Genomic DNA, 26,286 nt, shown 5'->3' on the forward strand with positions numbered 1-26,286 from the left:
CCAACTCTAATATTGAGGTACATTTGTAAATTAAGAACCCTTTATGTCTGTGTTGTTTCTATCTTAGAAACTGTAGAAACTAGAGAATGGCAATACAGAATTGTGTTCGTGCGATTTCATTTAGATGATATAGAAAACAGAACTGAAAGATACACTGTTTACTGAATGCCTTCTATAACTAGATCCTTTAGTTGTGCTATCTCATAATGGAAATAATACCTCCTTTGTAATGGAGGTGGTGTTTCCATTTCTTCTGATAAGAAGCTGAGGAGCCTCAGAACAGTCACTTGCCCAATATCACTTAGATAGACAGCTGATATCACATGTAGGTACTTTAAGCTCCAAAGCTCTCACTTTTTATGACCCATTGCATCTCACTGCCATCCTGCCTGATTTTTACTTAGTTCTACCTGAGGTAAACTGTGTTACTCTTTCTATATCAAATGGCCATCCTTATGTGGAAAGTTTCTTTTTCATAATTTAACCTTTTCATAATTTAATGCATCCAGCCTACAGTACATACATTTACAAATGCTAGCCAGAAGCAATAGCTGACATAGAAATAAAGTGGTAGTGCTGTGGCTAACAGGAAAGCCTGTTGGCAGTGTTAGCTTATTTCTGACTGTTCATGCTTTAAAAGTTTATGGAGGCTGCTGGGTATGGTGGCTCACACCTGTAATCCCAGCACTTTGGGAAGCCAAGGTGGGCAGATCACTTGAGGTCAGGAGTTTGAGATCAGCCTGACCAACATGGCGAAACCCCATCTCTACTAAAAATACAAAAATTAGCCAGGCATAGTAGCGCATGGCTGTAGTCCCAGCTACTCAGGAGGCTGAGGCAGGAGAATTGCTTCAACCCAGGAGGCAGAGGTTGCAGTGAGCCAAGATTGCACCACTATCCTCCAGCCTGGGCAACAGAGCAAGACTTCGTCTCGAAAAAAATAAAGTTTATGGAGGTTGAAAACATAAACATTTGCAAGGCTTTGAAAAAAACCTTTTTCTCTTGAAATTGTCTTTCAAATTTTAGGTTTCACTGCCTCAAGGTTCTCAAGGAATTCCCCATCAGACTTATCAACAGCCTGTTATGTTCCCTAATCAGTCTAATCAAGGATCTATGCCCACAACCGGAATGCCTGTTTACTATAGTGTCATTCCACCTGGTCAACAAAATAATTTAAGGTGAGTATGACTGAGTAACCTAATCTTCCAGCTTCTCATGTTTACCAGGATTATGGTCTGTTGCTAGTTTTAAAGTTGACTAAGGGGCATTACTTGAGAACATTCTGTAATGTAGAATAGAAAAAAAACTATAATACAGTATACTTTTTAAAATATTTCTTTCGGCTAGGTACGGTGGCTCACGCCTGTAATCCCAGCACTTTGGGAGGCCAAGGCTGGTGGATCACCTGAGGTCAGGCATTCGAAACCAGCCTGGCCAACGTGGCGAAACCCTGTCTCTACTAATAATACAGAAGTTAGCTGGGCAAGGTGGCGTACTCCTGTAATCGCAACTTTTCGGGAGGCTGAGGCAGGAGAATCTTTTGAACCCGGGAGGCAGAGGTTGTAGTGAGCCAAGATTGCACCGTTGCACTCCAGCCTGGGCAACAAGAGTGAACTTCTGTCTCCAAAAAAATATATATGTATATTTCTTTCAGTAAAATCAGTACAAGGAAAGCAGTCCATATAAAAACTAAAGGCAAGTCAAATCTCTCTTGTGCCTAAAAATTAGGCCAGTCTTCTGTTACTCACACAAATGGAGTAACAGTTGGAGTGTAATATTTAAGGTTTTTATAGGGGTCTGGAAAAATTGTATTTCCTATGTATAACTTTAGCAGTGAAATATCTTGCTGGAATATTTCAGGCTTTGGGAAGCTCATTTTTCATCAGTAAGGGAGGGAAGGCATGAAAGAGAAGTAAATGATAGTAGTTCTACATTAAAGCAAGTCATGAAGTATTCCATCAGCAGAAATGTCCCTGACAAGCCATGTGTTGAAAATACTAATCTTTCATTGAATTGGGTCCCTTTAGTTCATTGTTCATAATGTATTACCAAACCATTCATTTATTCTCATTGGCATCCCTGTGTTACCAACCAAGTCCATTCTGCCTGCGTATAGCAAGCCAATCACTTTGACAATGGGTTTTGCAAAAGAGAAAATATTTTATTCACAAGGCTGCTTGTGAAAGGAGGTGGGAGAACAAATCTCAAATCTGCCTCTGAAAATAGGGCTTGTGGGTACTTATGGAATAGAAAGTAGGGTGGTCTAAAGTATGAGAAAATGTGATTGATGGGTGGGAAAGGTGATTGGCAGGTTGGAAAGATGAGGTAATTGGGGTTTCTGCACAAGCATAATCAAGCTACATGGTTCTTCATAGGACGTGTGTGCAGAAAATGGTGTTAGCATGATCTGAAGGTGGAGTTTTAGGCCCTCTGACGCCAAAAGGTCACTCTCTGGGCACCTGTGCAGGCCTAGTTGAAGGGTTCGTGATCTCAACCAGCTTGGACTGGACATGAGCTGCCCCCTGGATCCTGAAAAACAGCTTTAAATACCTGTTATATAGTTACCCACCGTCAGAAATATTATCTATAAGGAAAACAGTGGGAGTTTAGTTATATATTGCTTGGCCACATGACTTGCTAGTGGGAGTTTTAAGATTAGCTAATCCCAGCCCCTTTGAGGCAAAACTGCTACACAATGAAAATAGAAATATGTACTTGGTTAAATTTCCCATTTGTTGTATGAGTTTAAATTTTATAAATAAGGAAAAAATACTCCGAATCTGAGTTTTTTACCCTGATAAATCTAAGTTTGGTATCTAGAATGCCAATTCAGTTTCCAAACTGTCAGTTAGAGGCAGAAATCTGTGCTAAAGTAGGGTGAAATGAGGAGTGAGAAAATTGATGAATTATCTACTTTTTGAACCAAAGTTTAATTTTTTATTTACCAGAGAATATTACCAAAGTCATCATTTCTATGTGGGGCAGAGGCTGAGAGATGGGTATTAAGTTACCTTTGTAGGCCTGCCTACTGGGAAGAGGGGCTTTCATGAGGGAAGGATATCAAGCCTATAAGAACCTACATAAGATGGCTTAGGCTTTCACACTTTTTCACGTTTGTTATATTGTCAGTCCCTTGAAACAAAAAAGATTTTGTGTGCTTGACTTGTGAGAGAGCTTGCCATAAGAGTGTGGATACAGGTGAGAGAGCATAATTATGTTCCTGCCCCTATAGTGAGCCTTATTTTAAGCATAAGAGCAGAATCCAAAAGCTGTCAAGTGGGTGCTGATGACTACACTTTGGAAAGATCCTTGGTTTTAGTCCCTGGGCCTGCTTCACAAAGAAAATAAAAAATTTTTAAGAGCTAGCCTTGGCCTGAGGGATAGCCTGCAGCACAGAAATTAAAAGATAGATGAGATTCTCCAACAACCTCCAATGTGAATCTTGATTAAAAGTTTTTGGTGTTGGGCATGGTGCCTCACGCCTGTAATCCCAGCACTTTGAGAAGCTGAGGCGGGTGGATCACTTGAGGTCAGGAGTTCAAGACCAGCCTGGCCAACATGGTGAAACCTCAACTCTACTAAAAATACAAAAATTAGCCAGGCATGGTGGCGAGCACCTGTAATCCCAGCCACTCGGGAGGCTGAGGCAGGATAATTGCTTGAACCTGGGAGGGAGAGGTTGCAGTGAGCTCAGATTGCACCACAGCACTTCAGCCTGGGCAACAGAGGGAAACTCTGCCTCAAAAAAATAAAATAAAAAAAGTCTTTGGAATTACCCGCAGCTTGGAGCTGTGACCCAAATGAGGCAGATAAACTTGAAATAAGGTAGGTGTAAGCTGACAGTAGTGATTGGTCACCATGTAACAAACTAGCATTGATCTGTTCCAAGTATAGAGTACCAATGTGAGAAACTGAATGAGTTGTACGTGAAGCAGGGAATGTGTATTCTGTCAGACTCATCTTGGTACATTTTGGACTAGTTACTTGGTAGGAAGTCAAGTCATGTACAGAATTAAAGATCTCTGGCTGGCTGCAGTGGCTCACGCCTGTAATCCCAGCACTTTGGGAGGCCAAGGCAGGTGGATCACTTGAGGTCAGGAGTTTGAGACCAGCCTAGCCAACATGTTGAAACCCTGTCTCCACTAAAAATACAAAAATTAGCCGGGCACAGTGGTGGGTGCCTATAATCCCAGCTACTCGGGAGGCTGAGGCAGGAGAATAACTTGAACCTGGGAGGTTGAGGTTGTAGTGAGCCGAGGTTGTGCCTCTGCACTCCAGCCTGGGCAGCAGAGTAAGAACCTATCTCAAAAAAAAAAAAAAACAGAATTCATTAAAGATCTCTTTGGGTGAAAAAAATTCATAATTAACTGATTAATTTTTTTAAAACATAGCAGCAGTCTTTACAGAAAATGTCATTTCTGCTTCTGGGCAATATTTAGTAGACAAATCACCATAATATTTCAAGTTTACTTGGAACCATCACTTAAAAAGTCAACTATTGGTAATTTTTATTAATCAAATAGTTGAATTACCATCTAAGGGCTAATGAATAGAGGCAATTCAGAAATCTAGACTTAGTGGCTTATATAAATTATATTTTATCCTACATATTTCAGTATATTTACACGAAAAGCAGTGGTTGATCTAATTACTGAAGCACCAGCTGGGTGTGGTGGCCAGGCAACAGAGTGATACTCTGTCTCATAAATAAATAAATACGTACGTACATACATACTCAAGCACCTGGAACAGGGCCTAGCATAGAGTCAGAGCTTGGTAAATCTATACTGAATGAACATATTTCTTTTGTTTTGTTTTGTTTTGGTTTTGGTTTTTGTTGTTGAGACGGAGTCTCACTCTGTCACCCAGGCTGGAGTGCAGTGGCGCGAACTCAGCTCACTGCAAGCTTCACCTCCCAGGTTCACGCCATTCTCCTGTCTCAGCCTCCCAAGTAGTTGGGACTATAGGCGCCCGCCACTACGCCCGGCTAATTTTTGTATTTTTAGTAGAGATGGGGTTTCACCATGTTAGCCAGGATGGTCTCGATCTCCTCTCCTCGTGATCCGCCCACCTTGGCCTCCCAAAGTGCTGGGATTACAGGCGTGAGCCACTGCTCCCAGCCGAACATATTTCTTAAATGTTAAAGGCCAGCTTGCACATGTGTGTATGTACATAGACATCATTAACTGTTGGACTCAATTTTATTTTGTTTCTGTAACCTCTCTATGCTTTTTAAATTTTTCATCAATAATTTTTAAAATTATAAAATAAATAATGCTGTTAATATAAGTGAAGCAATACAGAGATGTGTAAAGGGGAAGGTAATCATCATGCCCTACTCCGCCCCCCATCCCCAGGTAACCAGCATTCACAGGCGAGGGTGTGTTCTGTCACATTGGCCTCCTGGCTACACAAACAATACACTCATAAATACTCATATATAGGAACTGGGTGGTGAGTTTTAGTGAAATACACATTCTCTTGCATTTTTTTTTCCATTTTATTCTTTTTTTTGAGGTGTCTCACTCTGTTACCCAGGCTGTGGGGCAGTGGCATGATCATGGCTTACTGCAACCTTCTCCTACCAGGCTCAAGCGATCCTTCTACTTCAGCCTCCTAAGGAGCTGGGACCACAGACACGCACCACCACACTCAGCTAATTGTTTATATTTTTGGTAGAGATGGGGTCTCACTAGGTTGCCCAAGCTGGTCTTGAACTCCGAGGCTCAAGCAGTCCTCTCACCTCTACCCCCAAAGTGCTAGGGTTACAAGCATGAGCAACTGCTCCCAGCCTGCATTTTTTTCATAATAATGTATCATGAACATCAGATTAGTAAATACTAGTATAAAACATCCTGTTTTGTTTTTCTAATTTCTTGACAAACATAATTTTATATAAATAAGATTATGTCATCCTGGCAGTTTTTTATTGTCCTAACCTCCTTCTCTCTCCCTACCCTACCACTGGACCATTTCCCACACACACACATGCTAGTTAACCCGTGTTTCTCTCCTGGTTTCTGTCCTTCCTTCCTCACTTTTCTCCTTGTGCTTATTCATATACTAACACAGATATGGTATGGCAACATGAACAAAATAGCACACATACACACACTCAAATTGAGTTTATAAATAGTTTTAAATATAAAATGTCTACAACTTGGTTTTGGTTTCTTGTAGGAGCACATCATGTCTGACATGTAATGGGAGAATCCATTCACATTTAATATTACAACTGATATACCGAACTTTTTTGTGCCAGCCCGTATTTGTTTGTGTATTTCACCACACTCTACTTGTAACTGACGACTGATTGGTTAGTCTTCTGCTGTTTTCTCAGATATTTATCTGAGAAATTTCTCTAAATACATGCTATATTCATTGAGACTCTTCATCATGAAATCCCATTGATCTGATACCAGGGAATATGCTGGTCCAATAAGCTAATTTTTCAGATAACTAAAACTCATGCCTTTAAACATTAGTTATTAGGTGGCATGATGTGGTTAGAAAAATGGGCTTTGGAATCATAAAAACCTGTCTTCAAGCCAGTGTGACCTTGGACAAGTTATTTATTTGTACTTTTGTTTTCTCATTTGTAAGACAGAAATACCTTACAGGACTGGTGGAAGGAATTACATGTCTAGAACTTTGTATATGGAAACTGCAAATTTGCCAACTGTATATCTGATATCCAAAATATTAAGGAAATCCTACAATTCAGAAAAAAAAAAAGGGTTAAGGACTTGAATAGAAATTTGTCCAGAGAAGACATACAAATGGCAAACAGGCCAGTGAAAGGATGCTTGATATCACTAATCGTTAGAGGAATGCAAATCACAGCCATAATGAGATATCACCTCACACCTGTTAAAATGGCTATTATCAAAAAAATCAAAAGCTAATAAGTATTGGTAAGGATGTGGAAAAAAGGGAACCCTTGTAACTGTTGTTGGGAATGTAAAATGGTGTAGCTGCTATGGAAAAAACAGTACAGAGGTTCCTAAAAAAATAAAAATAGAACTATCATTTGATCCAGCAATTCCAAATACTTCTAGATATTTACACAGAAGAATTGAATTCAGTATCTCGAAGAGAGATTTACACTTCCATATTCATTGCAGCATTATTCACAATAGCCAAGATGTGGAAACAACCTAAATGTCAATTGGTGGATGAATGGATAAAGAAAATGTGGGTATGGCTCATTCCTGTGATCCCAACACTGTTTGAGGCCAAGGCATGAGGATGGCTCGAGCCCAGGAGTTTGAGACCAGCCTGAGCAACATAGGGAGACCCCATTTCTACAAAAAATTTAAAAAGTAGCTGGGTGTGGTGACAAATACCTGTGAAGCTAGTCTACTCAGGAAGCTGAGTTGTGGGAAGATAACTTGAACCTGGGAGGTCAAGGCTATAGTGAGCCATGATTACGCCACTGTATTCCAGCTTAGGCGACAGAGCCAGACCCTCTCTGAAAGAAAAAAAGGTTATATATGTACTGTAATGGAACATTATTTAGCCTTTAAAGACAGAAATCCTGCCATATGTAACAGTGTTGATGAACCTTGAGGACATTATGTTGAGTAAAATAAGCCAGTCACAGAAGGACAAATACTGCCTTATTCCACAGTATGACCTCTAAAATAGTCAAACTTGGCTGGGCGCAGTGGCTCATACCTATAATCCCAGCGCTTTGGGAGGCCAAGGCGGGTGGATCACCTGAGGTCAGGAGTGTACACCAGCCTGGCCAACGTGGTGAAACTTCATCTCTACTAAAACTACAAAAAACTAGCCGGGCATGGTGGTGCCGGTAGTCTCAGCTACTCAGGAGGCTGAGGCACAAGAATCACTTGAACCTGGGAGGCAGAGGTTGCAGTGAGCCAAGATAGTGCCACTGCACTCTAGCCTAGGCAACAGGGCAAAATTCTGTCTCAAAAAATACATAAAATAAAATAGTCAAACTTGTAGAAGCAGACAGTAGAATGGTCGTTGCCAGGGGCTGCAGGGAGGAGGAAGTGGAGAGTTACTCTTCAGTGGATATAACATTTCTTTTATGCAAGATGAATGAACTCTGGAAATCTGCTGTACTACATTTTGCCTATAGTCATACTGTGTTGTACACTTGAAATTTTATTAAAAGGGTAGCTCTCGTGTTTAAAACAAACAGAAAAAGAAAAACAGTTATGGTGTCTTTGAGGGATTTGTTACATCCGTTTTAATAGTTCACATGTCTTTAGCACTTAACCTGTTTCTGAGCTCTGTTCCAGATCATTGTAATAAGTGAATACTTCTCCAAAAAGCAAGTATGAAAGCTTGAAGAAACCATACAGAATCATTAGTTTATCCTTAAAGCAACAAATATTTTTATTTTGGCTCTTATTCCCAATTAGACTAAATGTAGTAAGATGTGAATTTTTTTAGTGTGACTTTTTTCCTGATTAATATGTTTTCTGTGTAACATGAATCTACGTCATTGTTCTTTTCTGGCTCATCAAACCAGTAGTGTCTTTTACAAAGACACTACCTTTTTGGGTTTAAGAAAAGTTATCTTTTTGTTTACCTCACTGAATTTGAAGTCTACATTTTTACAAGAACACTCAGCTGAGAAATGAAAAATAAATCACGTTAATTTTCAGAGTTACATAAAGAAAAATATGTGTAGCAGATTCTCAATATTTGTAGACTTTGTATTTGCAAATTTGCCTATTTGATGAAATTATTTGTAACCCCTAAATTGATACTTATTGTACTTTCTTTTTCATTCGTGGACATGTTCAGTGTGGCAAAAAAGTTTGAGTCAACAGGCAAGCACATTCCCATCTGAGGTCAAACAAGGCACATGCTGCCTCCCTGTTTCAGTTCTTCTATTATAAACAATTGTCCTTTTCAGTCTATTTAGTGCCACGTTGTTCACACTTTTTTGGTTTTTGTTTGAAATGGCTCCCAAACAATGCTGATTTTCTGTCTTGTGTTACTAAGCACAAGAAAGCTCTGCTGTGTGTTCAAGCATGAGTTGGTACCGGCCATCAGTTCAGTGTTAATGAATCAACAATACAGTACATCCAGAAAAAGAGGAAATTCACAGATGTGTATGTGAGGCCACTCTAGAAAGTCCTAAAATAACATCCGAAATACATGACAAAGTTATGAAAAAGATGGAAAGGCAGCTGGATTGGTGGATTCATGAGATGATGAATGAGTTTATCTTCCTGTTTTGGGGGATTTTTTTTTTCCTTTCTCTTGGCTTCTCAATATGATAACCAAGTTTTTTAAAAAGCATAGTGGACAGAATTGTTGTGAAACTGAAAGCCAAAGAAATTCATGATCATGTTACCCAAGGTCAGGAAAATGGTAAACACTTCTCAAATAGTGTTTTGTTATCAAGAAATACTGCGAAGGGCCAAGGATGGTGGCTCATGGCTGTGATCCCAGCACTTTGGGAGGCCGAGGCAGGTGATCACTTGAGACCAAGAGTTGGGGACCAGCCTGGCCAACATGGTGAAACACCATCTCTACTAAAAATACAAAAATCAGCCAGGTGTGTTGGCGGGCACCTGTAATCCCAGCTACTCAAGAGGCTGAGGTAGGAGAATCACTTGAACCCAAGAGGCAGAGGTTGCTGTGAGCCGAGATGGCACCACTGACAGAGCGAGACTCCCTCTCAAAAACAAATACTGCAAAGTTTTTACATTTCTAGAATCTCGTTTGTCTTCACAGTGTCCTTCTAAGAAGGATAAGAATATGTATTTGTTTCTATTTTACGTGTAGACACTGAAATTTCAACCCTATATATCTTCATTTAATTGGTCTGGCCCTGATCTTAAGCCTGAGCAACATTATTTTTTAATGCCCTCCAGGTGATTCTAGTGGGAGCCAAGAATTGAAACCCTCTGGCCTACACTAACCAGCCCTTTAGTCTGGTTTTTATTCATGCCGTCAGCTGTCCACAAGTAGCTATAGCCCAGTAAAACTTTACACATTAGCAGAAAAGTCATGATGTCTGTCACTGTTTATTAGTAGATTTTCATCTGAAATCCAGTGTCCTGACATAAAACTATAAATTACTACATATCAACAAGTTTATAAATTTCTAGATCTTAGATGGAAAGTGTATCTTAAACTCTAGGTTACAGGGTCTTGATCCATACCGTCTTACTATGTTTTAGATGCTAAATGGACTGTAGTAGCCTTCATTTTATTACAAGATTGTAAGGAATAAGATTCCTATAAGAACACAAAGTGAGTGTTTTGAAAAATGTCTTACTTAGCTTGGGTTGCTTAGCAAAATTGTTTTCTTACAGAGGTTCCTTGTGTAGAAAGGTAGAATTTGAATTATGTCTACTTTCAGCTCATCCTTTCAGTTCACTGAGGCAACTTTGTGTTTGGATTGGATTGTGTTGTTACTTATCATTACGAAGATTGAGCACAGCCTGATACAAGTCAACATATACTGTCACTTTAAGCGAGCAAAGTACTAGTCAGGGACACTAATTTTACAACAACTCATGAGATTTTTCTCAGTCCTTAGTGTGGAGAGAAAATTAGTTTGATACCAGCAGTCTTCAAAAGTGGGCAAGTGAGTTGGATATCTTCAAAATGCTCTCATTTTTACCGGTTCTTCTCCTATTTTGCCTTTCATTTTCACTATTTTTATCTTGAAATTCAAAACGATAATACCTTTGTCTTTGATCTATATTCTCAAAGGGGTAGCATACAGAGAGGAACTTGAAAAGACTGTATCCTTTTTTTAAGAACCTTTAAAAAATGTTTCACAGAATCTTTATGAAATTATGAAAAAGAAAACCTACTTTCAAGTCTTTTTCCCTTTTTTCTGTCCACAGTCTGTTTTTCCTCATTTTTGTATCCTAGTATTTCTCTAGTGTCCCTTTTGTCCTACTTGTGATACCTCTCTTGTATTCATTTTATTTCTCCTAAGCTTCTAGTTTTACATTTTCAGTTTTTTGTTTGCCTCAGCTATCCTTTGAAATAATTGTTGATAATAAGTCTCTTGATCTGAACTATATCTTTTGGTAAAGTTTTACTTCTCCCGTTCTTAAAAATGAAGTTACTAACATCTTAGAGAAATAAAATGTAATAAGAAATAAAATTTTTATTTTGTAAGATAAGTCCAAGAGATGTGCTGTACAAGACTTTGTCTACAGATAAATATTGTATTATACACTTAAAACTCTGTGAGGATAGATCTTGTGTTAAGTGTTTTTACACCAATAAAAATATTTTTTAAACTGAGCAAACCAATATACTCTACAGCATATCTGTGCTGATAACCTATGTATGATTTTGTAGCACTAACAGAATAGATGAAGAAAGATACTGTTGAAGGAATAAAATGTAAAAGAAAAAAAGTTACTTTCACTGCTAAAACATTGCCTTTTCAGAACATCATTTCTTCTTTAGTGGATATAAAAGAGGTTTTTTGTTGTTGTTGTTGTTGTTTTTGGTTTTTTTGGGTTTTTTTTTCTTTTTTACCATTTTTGTAGGCATGTGTTTATTAGCAAAATTTATTAGTAAATTGTTTTATTCACCAAAAAATGTTAAAGGAGAAGGGAAGAAGGTGCTTTAGCTATTTCATTTTTGTGAACTCACCAAAATGAGTGATAATAGTAATACTTTGGATTTAAATTATTTAAGTAGGTACCTTTAAGGAGTAAGAGAGGCAACATTTCATGAAAAAACCCCTTTATCCATAATTGATCACACTGAGTATTTGTGGTGCTTCCTCAGCCTCTCAGTGAGTTTCTGTTGTTGAAAAATACTTCTCTTATATCTGTATTTTGTCTATTAAAACAGTCTTTCCTCTATGTACCTTGTTTAGGTCTTTCTGGTTAAACATACATAGTCATTGTAGAAAATTTGAAAATATTTGAAATTTCAAGTGTTTGATGACAAATCAACCACAGTCTTAGCACCCAGAAATAATCACTGATAAATTTTGATGTACCTCACCAAAGTCATTTTTCAGTGTGCGTACATGTATATGAACCATGTTAGCAATCAAATTTTTTAACGTTTGATTTTATACTTTGTAAAAACTCCATTATTAATTTTTCTTTTAGGCTGGGCATGGTGGCTCATGCCTGTAATCCCAGCACTTTGGGAGGCCAAGGTGAATGGATCGCTTGAGCTCAGGAGTTCAAGACCAGCCTGGGCAACATAGCAAAACCCCATCTCTGCAAAAAATACAAAAATTAGCTGGGCGTGGTAGCGCATACCTGTGGTCACAGCTACTCAGGAGGCTGAGGTGGGATGAGCCCAGGAAGTTGAGGTTGCAGTGAGCTGAGATCACACCACTTCACTCCAATAGAGAGAACCCCTGTCTCCAAAAAAAACAGAAGTAAAGAAAGAGATTTTCTTTTTAAATTAAATATATAAGCTGGATGTGGTGGTGGGCCCCTGTAATTCTAGCTACTCGGGAAGCTAAAGCAGGAGAATAGCTTGAACCTGGGAGGCAGAGGCTGCAATGAGTCGAGATTGTGCCACTGCACCCCAGCCTGGGCAACAAAAGAAGACTCTGTCTCAAAAATAAATAAATAAACCATATATAAATATCTGGAGTTAAATAGTAAAATTCTACCTCCATTGCCCTTTCTGGAAAGCAGTCACTATACACCAATATAATCACTAGAGTTTTTGTTTGTCTTTGTTTTTTTATTTTGAGATGGAGTCTCATTCTGTAGCCCAGGCTGGAGGGCAGTGGTGAGATCTCAGCTCACTGAGCAACCTCTGCCCTCCAGGTTCAAGCGATTCTCCTGCCTCAGACTCCCAAGTAGCTGAGATTACAGGCTGCCGCCACCACACCTGGCTAATTTTTGTGTTTTTAGTGTAGGCGGGGTTCACCATGTTGGCCAGGCAGGTCTCAAACTCCTGAAACTCAAGTGATCCGCCCGCCTCAGCCTCCCAAAGTGCTGGGATTACCGGCAAGAGCCACCACACCCAGCCATTTTTTTTTTCTAAGGTGGAGATCAGTGTTGTTTTTGTTTGTGTCATGTGGAGTCTTTATGAATCTTTTATTCTGCAATTTGCTTGTCTTATTAAACATTATGCTTGGCCGGGCACAGTGGCTCACGTCTGTAATCCCAGCACTTTGGGAGGCCAAGGCAGGTGGATCACCTGAGGTCAGTTCTAGACCACCCTGGCCAACAGGGCAAAACCCTAAAAATTACAAACATTAGCTGGGCGTGGTGGCACATGCCTGTATTCTCAGCTACTCAGGAGGCTGAAGCAGGAGAATCGCTTGAACCCAGGAGGCAGAGATTGCAGTGAGCCAAGATCATGCCATTGCACTCCAGCCTGGGCCAAAGAGCAAGACTCGGTCTCAAAAAAAATAAACAAACATTATGCTTAAACCTCTTTCCATAGAGCATCTGAATTTTAGGTTAGGATAGAAAGAAATTAGTTTGAGACTCTTTAAAAAAAAAAGGTCAAAAATTAGTCCAGTAGCAGTCTTTGAAGTGAACTTGAAGTGGGAAGAACCCCCAGGCAGAAGGATATCGTATTATGTGCATCAGGTGGTGGCATCCTCAGCTGTGGTAGTGACAGTAGGAGGGGGATTAATCTGGGGTGCACTTTGAAAGAAGAAACAAATATTTTACGTTAAGTGAGGATTAAGGAAAGATTTGAGATATCTTAATGGGTAATGCCCCACTAGCAGCAATACGTGTTGGGATTGAAAATCATTGTAACTGTTATTTGGGTATCATTTACTTTAACACACCTACTAGATCTAAGGTCGGCAGACTTTTTCTGAAACAGGCCAAATAGGAAATATTTGAGGCTTTGTAAGCCAAAATACAGAATTATGGATTCTATTTAGGTATTTATATAACAAGGGGAAAAATAAGTTTCCATAAATTTTTATTGCTAAAATTCAAAATATAATAATGAGCACAATGGATTTATTTTGTTTGGCAGATAATATTTTACTTAATTGGGGTTCAAAGTTAGTTTTCTTTGTTATCAAGTTGATTTCAGATGTTCATCTGTAAAAACCATTCTTAGTTTGGAGGCAATACAGAAGCAAGCAGTGGTCTGGGTTTTGCCTATAGGCCATAGTTTGCCAACTCCTGTACTAGATGGTTGATAGCCAGCAAAAAAAAAAAGACCAAGAGGCAGTGGTCACAAATGAAGACCAACAACTTAGGAAAAAGGAGTGTGGAAGCCAACATATGAGGAGATTTCAAAGATTAATAGTCAGATGTTGTGGGGGGTGAGGAAGGAAGAGAGTTGAAGACCATTAAAGGGAATAAAAAACACTGGATGTGACCAGAAGAGGTCATTTGTAACCTTGAGATAGCATGTGGTAAAGTAAAAAGGACTCTTAAGGAAAAAATAACAAGTTCAGATGGTTCATGAAGTATTATGGACAAAAGGTCATAGTATTTATTCAAAAAGAGGAAAGATGTAACTACTTTGAAAACTAGAAGAGAAAGAACTTGTATAAAGGAGAAAAGAATTCTTAGGCCAGGTGCAGTGGCTCACACCTGCAATCCCAGCACTCTGGGAGGCTGAGGCATGTGGATCATCTGAGGTCAGGAGTCAAGACCAGCCTGGCCAACATAGCAAAACCCCATCTCTTCTAAAAATACAGAATTAGCCGGGCTTGGTGGCACCCGCCTGTGATCCCAGCTACTTGGGAGGCTGAGACAGGAGAATAGCTTGAACCCGGGAGGCAGAGGTTGCAGTGAGCCGAGACCACGCCATTGCACTCCAGCCTGGGGGACAAGAGCGAAACTGCCTCAAAAAAAAAAAATTAATTTAATATGAGACAAAAAGGAATGATTCTCTAAATCTTCCCTGCCTACTTTTGAATTATTCTTCAGTTTAGATTTTTACAGCTTTTATTCCTCAAGTAAATTTTAAACTTTTCCAAATTGTTTTTAAAAATCCACAGCGACTGTTTGTACTGCCTAAGGTTTTGAATGGCTATTGCCAAACTTGCTGTTTTAGATATTTCTTGAGGCCACAAGCAACCTGTATAACAAGCAGTCCTCTGAGATAGGCCAACCCAGTTTACAAGGTAGAAGAGGTATGTGTTGGAAGTGTCCCTCTAGCATATCCTGTGTATTTTATTTTTTGAATAATTTCCAGGTCTTGGGAGTGTGCTGACTTTGGCATCTTACGTGGTATCAGGGCCACTATGAGGGATATTGAAGAAAGGATCTTTAAAACTTGCATCCTCCTGACTCCTGTTTTTAGCCAAAATGGAGTAATATAGACTGGATTTAACTCCTACCTTAACCAAAAAGCCAGAAATTATGTGAAACAATAGTTTCTAGATATTGGACATGGGACATTGAAGAACAGTAAACCCTGAGAGGGAGAAACAAAAGAAGTGAGTCTTAGGATTGCCCCGGCTTAGTGCCACAAGAATGTTTCCCAGACACAGCTTAGGGAGGGGGAACCCAACCAGAGTCTCTGAGTTAGGAGATGGAGTTGGGACTTAAGGAAGCCAAGGTAACTAGAGTTTACAGGGCAGAATACTGAAGAGAAGAGAGCTCTAGGATCTCTGGAGGGACCTCCTTGAGTCTTAGTTGAAGAGATTGGTGCATATGTTCGCAAAAACTACCTGAGGCCAGGAAAAGAACCACTCAAAAGGAGCAGACACAAACAATCCCTGGAACTCACCCAAGGACAGTAATCATTTGTAGTCCTACCAGCCACTGGCAAAACTTCATAATACAGGAAGCAACAAGTAGAGGACTTAAAAGGACACTATCTCAATGTGGAGGAAAATTGGTCCTAGATTAAAGGCTGCTCTGTTTGGCTTTAAGCTTCCTGTTGCCCACCCCTACAAAAACATTTAAAAACAAAAGGCTGCTGTGGTCCTGCCTAAAAAATCATAAAAGCAAAACCCAAAAGAATTAAATTACTTCCAGACAAGTTAACTGTGGTCCAGAACAAAGCTCAAAAATACTGTTACAAATTACAAGAGTATCCAACACCCAACAAGGTTAAATTCACAATTTAGTCTTGACTCCAATCAGAAATTACCTGTCTCCAATCAAAAATTACTGAGAATGCAGAGAATCAGGAAACTAAGGCTAATAATGAGGAGAAAAATCAGTGAGTTGAAACTGACTGTGAAACAATGCCAGTATAAAAATCAGAGAGGGAAAATGATTAACAAAGCATCATTGCTCTTAAGGGGCTAATTCATGTGTAACGGGCATCCTCAAAAGAGAGAAAAGGGAACAAAAAATATTTGAGTAAGTGATGGTTGAAGTTTTTCAAAATTTGATGAAAATTATAAACCCACAGATCGAACAAGCTCAGCAAATCCAAGCAAAAGAAATGTGAAGAAAACATCTTAAAAAGTTATAGAGAAAATCTTAAAAGCAGCCAGAGGGGGAAAAGAGTCATTGCATACAGAGGAACACAGTTAAGAATGTCAGCCGACTTAGAAGCAATACAAGCCAGAAGACGGTGGAGCAACATCTTTATTTGAAGAAGTGAAAGAAAGAAAACTTGCATTCTATACCCGTAAAAATATTTTTCAGAAACAGAGATTTCAAACACACAAAAGCTGAATTAATTGCCAGCCAACCCGCACTGTGAGAACTGTTAAAGCAAGTTTTTCAGACAGAAGGAAAATGATACCAAATGGAAATTGGTGGTACACAAAAGAATACAAATAAAAGGTAAGCAATATACAGGCTTAAAAACCAAATATATTTTTGTCCTTCTGACAAGGGCTTGTGTGTATAATAAATCAAGAATTCTCAAACCAACCACCTAGGGAAACAGTTTGTTTTAAACGTTAAACATACTCCTACCATCTCACCCAATTATTCCACTTCCAAGTATTTAAGAAAAATGAATACTAGAAGCAACCCAAATGTCCACCCACAGGTGAATGGATAAACAATCCATGGTATATTCATCAGTGGAATATTACTTAGCAATAAAAAAAAGATCTGTTGATAACAGCAACATGGATGAATCTCATAATTATCCTGAGTGAAAAAAGAAAACAAAGTCAGGCCAAAAAAAGTATATAAACCATATTATTCCATTGATATTATAGAAAATACAACCTAATCTCTGTTGACAGCAGACAGATCAGTGGTTGCCTGGAGCCAGGAGGCTGGGAAGAGTTTATGGGGAAGAAGGAAAGATGGGACTACAAAGGGGCACAAGGCAACTTTGGTGAGGCTTCATGATGTGCATATACATAAAACTCTTTAAATTCTATACTTTATGTGCAGTTTATTTTCTATAAATTATACCTCAATAAAACTATAAAATAATCTGAGTCTTAAATTTTTTCTTAGAGACTGGTTCTTGCTGTCATTTAGGCTGGAATGCAGTGGTGTGATCCTGGTTCACTGAGGCCTCAACCTCCTGGGCTCAAGCTATCCTCCTGCATCAGCCTCCCAAGTAGCTGGGACTACAGGTGCACACCACCACACCTGGCTAATTTTTAAATTTTTTTTAAAGATAGGATCTCGCTGTATTACCCTGCTGGTGTCGAACTTTTGGGCTCAAGCAGTCCTCCCACCTCAGTCCCCCAAACTGCTGGGTTTACAGATGTGAGCCACCTTGCCTAGCCTTCTTTTCTAATAGGTTAAACAAAGACTAGTTTTAGATAAAGTGAAAAGAAATACTGTAAAACTAACAAATTATTAAAAACAAGAGTAAGAATTTGTAAGGTAAGATAGGCTACAGGGCATTTAATGGAGGGATAAAGGTAGACTTGAACTAACTGATTGTAAAACCTGTTACAGAGTCATATTGAAATGTTAAAATTTAATCAAAAAAAATTTTTTAAAAAGCAAATGATTAAAAACTCCTTTCAGCCAGAGGTGAGAGATTGGGGGGAAACAAAAAAACAATAAAAAGAAAGTCCAAATAACTATGTTGCACCAGCCTGACCAACATAGTGAAGCCCCATCTTTACTAAAAACACAAAAAATTAGCTGGATGTGGTGGCATATTCCTGTAATCCCAACAAAATACATGTAAAACCTTTATGCCCAAAACCATCTTGTGATGTGGAAGATTTGTACTCCATATGGTTTATATCTTAGAACAGATGTCAGAAAACTACAGCCCACAATCTAAGAATGGTTTTTAAATTTTTAAAGGATTATTATTTTTTAACTCCTAAGTGACCATGTGTTCCTCAGAGCTAAAATATATACTAGCTGGCTCTTGCAGAAAAAGTTTACCAGCATCTGCCTTTAAAAAAACCTTGACAGATATGTATCAGAGATGTGTTTATGAATGTTTGTAGCAACAACGTTTAGCCTAATACTGGAAGTAATCCAAATAAAATGGAATAGAATGTGTAAGTATATTTTGATGTATTCATTTCAGACACTACTATACAACAAAGAAAATTACTAAAGTACAACTACTTGTTTGTATCCAATTGGTTGAGTCTCACAGATATGATACTGAGTAATTAAACAGTCATAAAATATATTACTCCATTTATTTAGGATCAAAAACAGTCAAAACGTAACTATGTTCTTTTGGGATACATATATATGTGGTAAAATTATACAAGAAATAAAAAGCGAGTAAGTACTGGTCGGACAAAGTGGGTCACGCCTGTAATCCCAGCACTTTAGGAGGCCAAGGCAGGCAGATCAGTTGAAGCCAGGAATTTGAGACCAGGCTGACCAATATAGTGAAACCCCATCTCTACTAAAAACAAAAAATTAGCCGGGCATGGTGGTGCATGCCTATAATCCCAGCTATTCAGGAGGCTGACGCATAAGAATCACTTAAACCTGGGAGGCGGAGGTTGTAGTGAGCCGAGATGGTGCCACTGCACTCCAGCCTGTGTGAGAGAGCAAAACTCTGTCTCAAAAAAAAAAAAAAAAAGTAAGTGCTTATCACAAAACTGTGTTAGGAGGGGGTTCTGATGTTAGAGGTGCATGAGACGGGAAGGCAGGGATACTTCTTTTTTTTTTTTTGAGACGGAGTCTCGCTCTGTCACGCAGGCTGGAGTGCAGTGGCACGATGTCGGCTCAGTACAAGCTCCGCCTCCCGGGTTCACGCCATTCTCCTGCCTCAGCCTCCCGAGTAGCTGGGACTACAGGCACCCGCCGCCACGCCCAGCTAATTTTTTGTATTTTTAGTAGAGACGGGGTTTCACCATATTAGCCAGGATGGTCTCGATCTCCTGACCTCGTGATCCGCCCATCTCAGCCTCCCAAAGTGCTGGGATTACAGGCATGAGCCACGTGCCCAGCCAAGGCAGGGTTACTTCTAAGATACTAGCAATGTTCTGTTTCCCAATCTGAATGAAGTTACATAGATAATTATTTTGTTATTATACTTAATTTAAACTGTAATATATTTCTAAGCACTCTGTATTCATCTGTTCTCGCATTGCTGTAAAGAAATGCCTGAGACTGGGTAATGTAAAGAAAAGAGGTTTAATTGGCTCACAGCTCCGCAGGCTGCACAGGAAGTATAGTGGCTTCTAGGGAGGCCTCGGGAAACTTCAATCATGGCGGAAGGCAAGAGGGAAGCAGGCACATCTTACATGGCTGGAGCCCGACGAAGAGAAGAGTGGGGGGAGCACCACACACTTTTTAAAGAACCAGATCTCATGAGAACTCACTGTACAGTACCAAGGGGGGATGGTGCTAAACCATTAGAAACCACCTCCATGATCCAGTCACCTCCCAGCAGGCCCCACCTCCAGCATTGGGGATTACATTGTGAATGAGATTTAGGTGGGGACACACATCCAAACAATATTACACTCAGATTAGATAGATAGATAGATAGATAGATAGATAGATAGATAGATAGATAGATAGAAAGAATAGATAGATAGATAAGATAGATATTCCAAACCCCGAAAAATAATAAAATCATTTGAAGAGAGGCCTAAATATGAAGAAGACTTTCGGAGAAAAAAAGCTAACAGAATGGGAGGAGAGGAATTGAAGACAATAAATAGAGACAGCCTTTGAAGAGAATTGCTTTCATAAGGATGAGCATTGAATTGGATTCGTATATGGAGAGGATGAAGTCAAGACAGAGGATCCTTTTTTAATTGAAAGAAAGATGCATGTGTTTGTATGCTGAAGGGAAAGGCTTAGTAGATACAGAAGATTTGCCTCTACAAGGGACGGGAGAGAGAGTTGTAAGGTCCCCAGGGAGGGTGAGAGCCACCACAAAAATGGAAGCAGGTTAGCCTTAGATAACAGTGCAGAGGATTTCATGGGCAGTAAACGAGGACAAGGAGAGTATAAGGATACAGATATGGGTAGGTGGATAGATATGGCAGCGAGAGAAATTCTCTTCTGATTGCTTTGCTTTTCTCAGTGAATTAGTCAAGATATCAAGTACATTATCAGAGTAGAAGAACGTTTTAAAGTTTTGTAAATATAGAAATCCATTACCGCTATATTAAGACTAATATTCAAAGGAAAGAAGCAAGATACAGGGGAAATGTGATAAGTATGCCTAATAAAAGCTTATTGTATAGAACATTTTTATCACTTCTCTGTGTTCTAAGATGGTAACAGTGAGACTACAAGTAAATAATCCATAAAGATAAATTGTTACTCGAAGAAAACTGATAGTAAGTTTTCACATGGGGAAAATGTTGTCTTACCAGCAATCCAAAAAATGAGAATTAAGGCAACTTTAACACAAAAAAGTAGGCTAAAACATATAGTTAGCAATACTGTGCATAGAGACGTTTAACCATTGCTGGTTGCTAGGCATATCAAGCCCATTTTTCTATAAATCAGTCGGGATATTTAACAAAATGCAAAATTGCTGTACTTTTAAATTCCACCTCTAAAATTTTATCACAAAGATAATCCACCCCAGAATTTAAATTGTGGCTAAACAAATTATAACAGTGCTATTATTAACATAAGAATCCAAATTAAAAGATGCAAAAAAAAAACATGGCGTAACCTAGTAACCTTTGAATAGTTTAAATTTTCTTCTCCATTCATTTTTCTGCTAGGCTGATTAAGTTTAGCTTAAGTCATAGTGAGATTTACTTAGTTGTCACAGACCGTTTCTCAAATAGTGGGACCAGTGAGTTTTAAAGGTGTTTGTTCTGTGTTAATTGCTCCAGTTTCTTCAATTCAGAAGAATAAATGTTTGATACTCAGGCTGCTGTAGTTCACAAATGGATTTTATTGATGACTTACAGCATTTTAAGTGAATAGAGCACATGTCTATTAAGTAATATTATTAAGTTCAGGAAACTTGCTTAACTGCCATTGACAATAAGATGTCGGGTGGTTTAAAAAGGCAGAAAACCAAATGACTTAACACACCTTGACAACTGTTCATAAATTTTTCAAAGATATCGCTTCTAGTAGTCACTAAAAGCTGTAGTAGATGTATGGCTTGCTTTTCAAATGAATCCATTATTGCTTGAGAAGAATACACTTGTTCCTATTCTCCCATCTAAAAAATAATTTGAAATAGCAGCCATGAAATATTTACAAAAAAATATAGAGAAAAGACACATGATGGCAATATATTTTCATGTGGAATTTCCCATGCTATTAATTTTCCTAAGTCTCGACCTTTTTGTGGGTGATTTCATACAATAGGATTTTGTAAATACCTTTCATGTGCAGTAGTCCCCTTTATCCAGAGGGTATATGTTCCAGGATCTCCCAGTGAATGCCCGAAACCATGGAATTGAACCCTGTATGTACTATGTTTTTTCCTATACATACATGCCTCTGATAAAGTTTTAATTTATAAATTAGGCACAGTGATAGATTAATAACTAGTGATAGAACAATGATAACAATATACTGTAAGAAAAGTTACAGGAATATGGTCTCTCAAAATATTGTACATCGGCCTGGCACAGTGGCTCACGCCTGTGATCCCAACACTTTGGGACGCGGAGATGGGAGAATCACTTGAGGCTGGTAGTTTGAGACCAGCCTTGGGCAACATAACATAACGACCTCATCTCTACCAAAAAAAAAAAAAAAAAAAAAAACCTATAAAAATTAGCCAGGTGTAGTGGTGCACACCTGTAGTCCTAGCTACTTGGGAGACTGATGTGGGAGGATCACTTGTGCCCCAGAGTTCAAGGTTACAGTGAGCTACAATCTTAACACTGCATTGCTGGGTCACAGAGCAAGACCCTATCTCCAAAAAATAGTAATAAAGTAAATATATACACATACATACATATAAATGTGATGTGAGATGATGATGTGAGATGTGGTGATGTGAGATGATGAAATGCGTATGTGATGAGATGAAGTGAGGTGAGGTGAATGATTGTAGGCATTGTGACATAGTGTTTGGCTACTGTTGACTCTCCAACAGGATGTCGGGAGGAGGATCATTTGCTTCAGGTAATCTAGATCATCAAGTCGTGACAGTGTTGATAGCTAAATGTCAGGAGCAAACAGTGTCCATGACTAATAGGCAGCATGGATATGCTGGACAAAGGGATGATTCACATCTTGGGCAGATAAGTGTTTATTTCTTGCATTTTTAATATTTTTGGACCATGGTTGACTGAGGGTAACTGAAACCAAGGAAAGCAAAACCACAGATAAGGGGTGACTACTGTATGCACCATTTTTATTCATTCTTCCATGTTCTTATTTATCTTGTTTTTAAACAGCTCTATTGAGATATAATTTATATACTATACAATTCACTTAACATGTACATTTCAGTAGTTTTTAGTGTATTTACTAATATGTGCAACATCACCATGGTCAATTTTAAAACATTTTCATCACCCTCAGAAAGAAACCCTGAGGTGGAAGCAACTCAAGTGTCTATCAACGGGTGGATAAAGAAAATGTGGTATGTACATACAGTGGCTTGAGCCAGGAGTTTGAGATTGCAGTGAGCTATGATTGCACCACTGCACTCCACCCTGGACGACAGAGCAAGACGTTGTCTCAGGAAAAAAAAAAAAAAAATGCTGGGCGCAGTGGCTCATGCTGGTAATCCCAGCACTTTGGGAGGCCAAGGTGGTTAGATCACCTGAGGTCAGGAGTTTTGAGACCAGCCTGGCCAACATGGCAAAACCCCGTCTGTACTAAAAAATACAAAAAAATGGCCGGGTGTGGTGGCTCACACCTGTAATCCCGGCACTTTGGGAGGCCGAGGCTGGCAGATCACAAGGTCAGGAGATCGAGACCATCCTGGCTAACATGATGAAACCCCGTCTCTACTAAAAATACAAAAAATTAGCCGGGCATGGTGGCGGGCACCTGTAGTCCCAGCTACAGCAGGAAAATGGCATGAACCCAGGAGGAAGGAGCTTGCCGAGTTCATGTGAGCCGAACCAGTGAGCCGAGGTCATGACACTGCACTCCAGCCTGGGCGACAGAGCAAGACTCCGTCTCAAAAAAAATCAGGCATGGTGGTGTGTGCCTGTAATCCCAGCTACTTGGGAGGCTGAGGCAAGAGAATCACTTGAACTTGGGAGGTGGAGGTTGCAGCGAGCCAAGATCGCACTCCAGCCTAGGTGACAGAGCAGGACTTCTGACTCAAAAAAAAGAAAAACATATAAAGAGTAAAGAGATCTCAGTCTAGGAACAGACTTAAGAGGTGGCAAAAGAGAGCAGCATAGAATCAACTGTACTAAAACTGAAATTATTGTTTAGCAGGTGTTTTCTATCACTTCATTGACCCACTAAAGTGCTGTCTCTAACAGATCTGCTAATATGCTGCTTGATGATGGCTGGTTCATCCTAATGGGCTGGTCAGAATATGCCCCATCTCAAGATCAGTCATTCTCCAGGAGCATCAGAGACATCTTTGTGGTGAATTGTGTTTATGATACCTACCCTCCAATTTCTCAAGCCAAAGGCATCTTTTCCATTAAAAATATAATATAGACTCTTTTTTAGGTTTCATGCAAATACTTGTTTAAGTACTTAAAAAGTTCAGAGCTCATTTTTAAGGAATATATATTAGCCCTTCTTGTAGGTACTTCTGCATCCTACCTATTTATTAAATGGGAAATAATCCTCTTTGGGCAAGATTTCCAGCCCAGCTTCTAAGTTTCCTAGTAAAACATGAAGTATGTTTTATATGTGATACGGGAAGACTGGATTTCTCTATAATTACTGCATGCTGTAAATCTGTTGTAGAATACAATTATGATATTCTGCAATCCAGCACCTGCCAGTGGCTTAACTGCTTGCTTTCCTTATCATCCTGGCAGTTATATAATGCCTGGGCTCACCATTTTATCTTAGCTGCCAAGAAACACAAAGGTACATTCAGTGCTCTGTGAAAGCAACAATCTTAGGGCAGGCGTCCCCACTCCCTTTTTTAATACTTCATTTTTTAGTCAAATTCAGTTTTTTTTAAATGGCTCACATTAGGGAATAGATGAGCTATAAATGCTTCTATAAATATGAGCATTTAACCAGAAAGCCCAGATAAATCAGCTATTAGCATTTAAAGGAAAACCCAAAAAATTATATATTAAAGATTTTGACATTTATTTTCATTAATTGAGCATATAGTCAAATTCTGATTAATTGAAAGTTTATATTATACTAGGTATATATACCCTCACCACAAAAAATATATATAAAATGGAAATCCCTATGACTTTGAGAAAGTTTATGAGGCAGAAAGTTGGTGTTTTCTTCCAGAGACTACAAGCCTAGTTGAGCATCTGACCCACAAATGAATTGGTTATTTATTCATTTATTTATTTATTTATTTAGAGACAGGGTCTTGCTCTGTTGCCCTGGCTGGAGTGCAGTGGTGTGATCTCAGCTCACTGCAACCTCAGCCTCCTGAATAACTGGGATTACAGGCACCCACCACCACGCCCAGCTAATTTTTATATTTTTAGTAGAAACGGGTTTCACCATGCTGACCAGGCTGGTCTCGAACTCTTGACCTCAAGTGATCCACCTGCCTCAGCCTCCCAGAGTGCTGGGATTACAGGTGTGAACCGCCACACCCGGCTGAATTGAAGGTTTATATTACAGAATATCAGCATAAACATCTTCAAATGGCCATACTCTGACATCTGCTGAAGTTTTCTGAAGCAAATTCAGATTGTTTCATTGAAATTAACTTTCTACTATAATATTTAAAAGCTAAACTTTTCAGTTTTCAAAAAGCATTTTTAAAGTATTATTTATAATTACAAAATGCATGCATGCTTTTTTTTTTTTTTTTTTTTTTTGAGACAGAGTCTCGCTCTTTCGCCCAGGCCAGACTGCAGTGGTGCCATCTCGGCTCACTGCAACCTCTGCCTCCCGGGTTCAAGTGATTCTTCTGCCTCAGCCTCCCAAGTAGCTGGGACTGCAGTCATGCACCACCACACCCAGCTAATTTTTGTATTTTTAGCAGAGATAGGGTTTCAGGCTAGTCTCAAACTCCTGACCTCAAGTGAGCCATCCTCCCCGGCCTCCCCAAATGCTAGGATTACAGGCATGAGCCACAACACCCAGCCTCTTACAGAGATTTAATGTAGTTGAAATCTTACTGTATATATTTCACTTATTGGTCATAGTAAAAATTTTTTCATCCCATTAAAAATTTCATTAATATAATTTAATGATCATACTCTTACATTTTATGAATATACAATAGTATATTTACCCTACTGCAGAACATTTAGGTCATATCTTTTTACTTTATTGAGCCATCTTGTAAGCAATTTTAATTACTCCCTTGGCATGAGTCCTTAGAAGGGAATTAGTAGGTTAAAGGATGTGACTGTTATTAAGGTCCATGGTACATTTTGCCAGAATCTTTGATTCACAGTCCCAATATGTACTGACTCTGCTTTATTGTTTTCACATTTCATAAATGGCAACATGTATTAATTTGGCTCTGTGATTATTAATGAAGTTGTACATTTTTATGTTTGGCTGTTTATGCTTTGAATTATTTGGCCAAATCTTTCATCATAGTTTGGTAAGGCAAGTGCTAATCGCATGTTTAAGTGCTAATTGCATGTTTGTTGATGAAAGAGCTGAAGTTCAAATAACATGTTCAGACTCACATAGCGAATAACAAGTAGAGTTGGAACACAGCCCTGTGCTCCCTTCTGACACCCAAATACGTGGTGCTTTGCCCTAGGTCAGGTATTAAATGTCAAAGGCATTAAAATAGCAATGTACTGTCACTTGAATTTGCAAGATCTAGTGAATATATCTTAATATCAAGCATTGATATTGCTTGATATTAAGCAATGGTGGGCGCTTGTAGTTAGCTACTCGGGAGGCTGAGGCAGGAGGATCACTTGAGCCCAAGTGTTCAGTGCTTCAGTAACCTATGATAACACCACTGCATTCCAGCCTGAGGAATAGAGTG

The 26,286-nt window shown here is 39.0% G+C and overlaps 1 protein-coding gene across 30 annotated transcripts in view; it reads left to right on the top strand.

The window, feature by feature from the left end:
- R3HDM1 (R3H domain containing 1) overlaps window positions 1–26,286 on the top strand; it is a 187,877-nt gene that overhangs the window by 145,486 nt on the left and 16,105 nt on the right. For all 30 annotated transcript variants that reach the window (XM_054477850.2, XM_063647405.1, XM_054477848.1 and 27 more), the window contains one exon: window positions 1,027–1,178. In XM_054477850.2, coding sequence (XP_054333825.1) covers window positions 1,027–1,178 — 152 coding nt within the window. The remainder of the gene's footprint in view (window positions 1–1,026; window positions 1,179–26,286) is intronic.

The sequence above is a fragment of the Pongo pygmaeus genome, chromosome 11, assembly GCF_028885625.2.
Source record: "Pongo pygmaeus isolate AG05252 chromosome 11, NHGRI_mPonPyg2-v2.0_pri, whole genome shotgun sequence".
Taxonomy (NCBI): domain Eukaryota; kingdom Metazoa; phylum Chordata; class Mammalia; order Primates; family Hominidae; genus Pongo; species Pongo pygmaeus.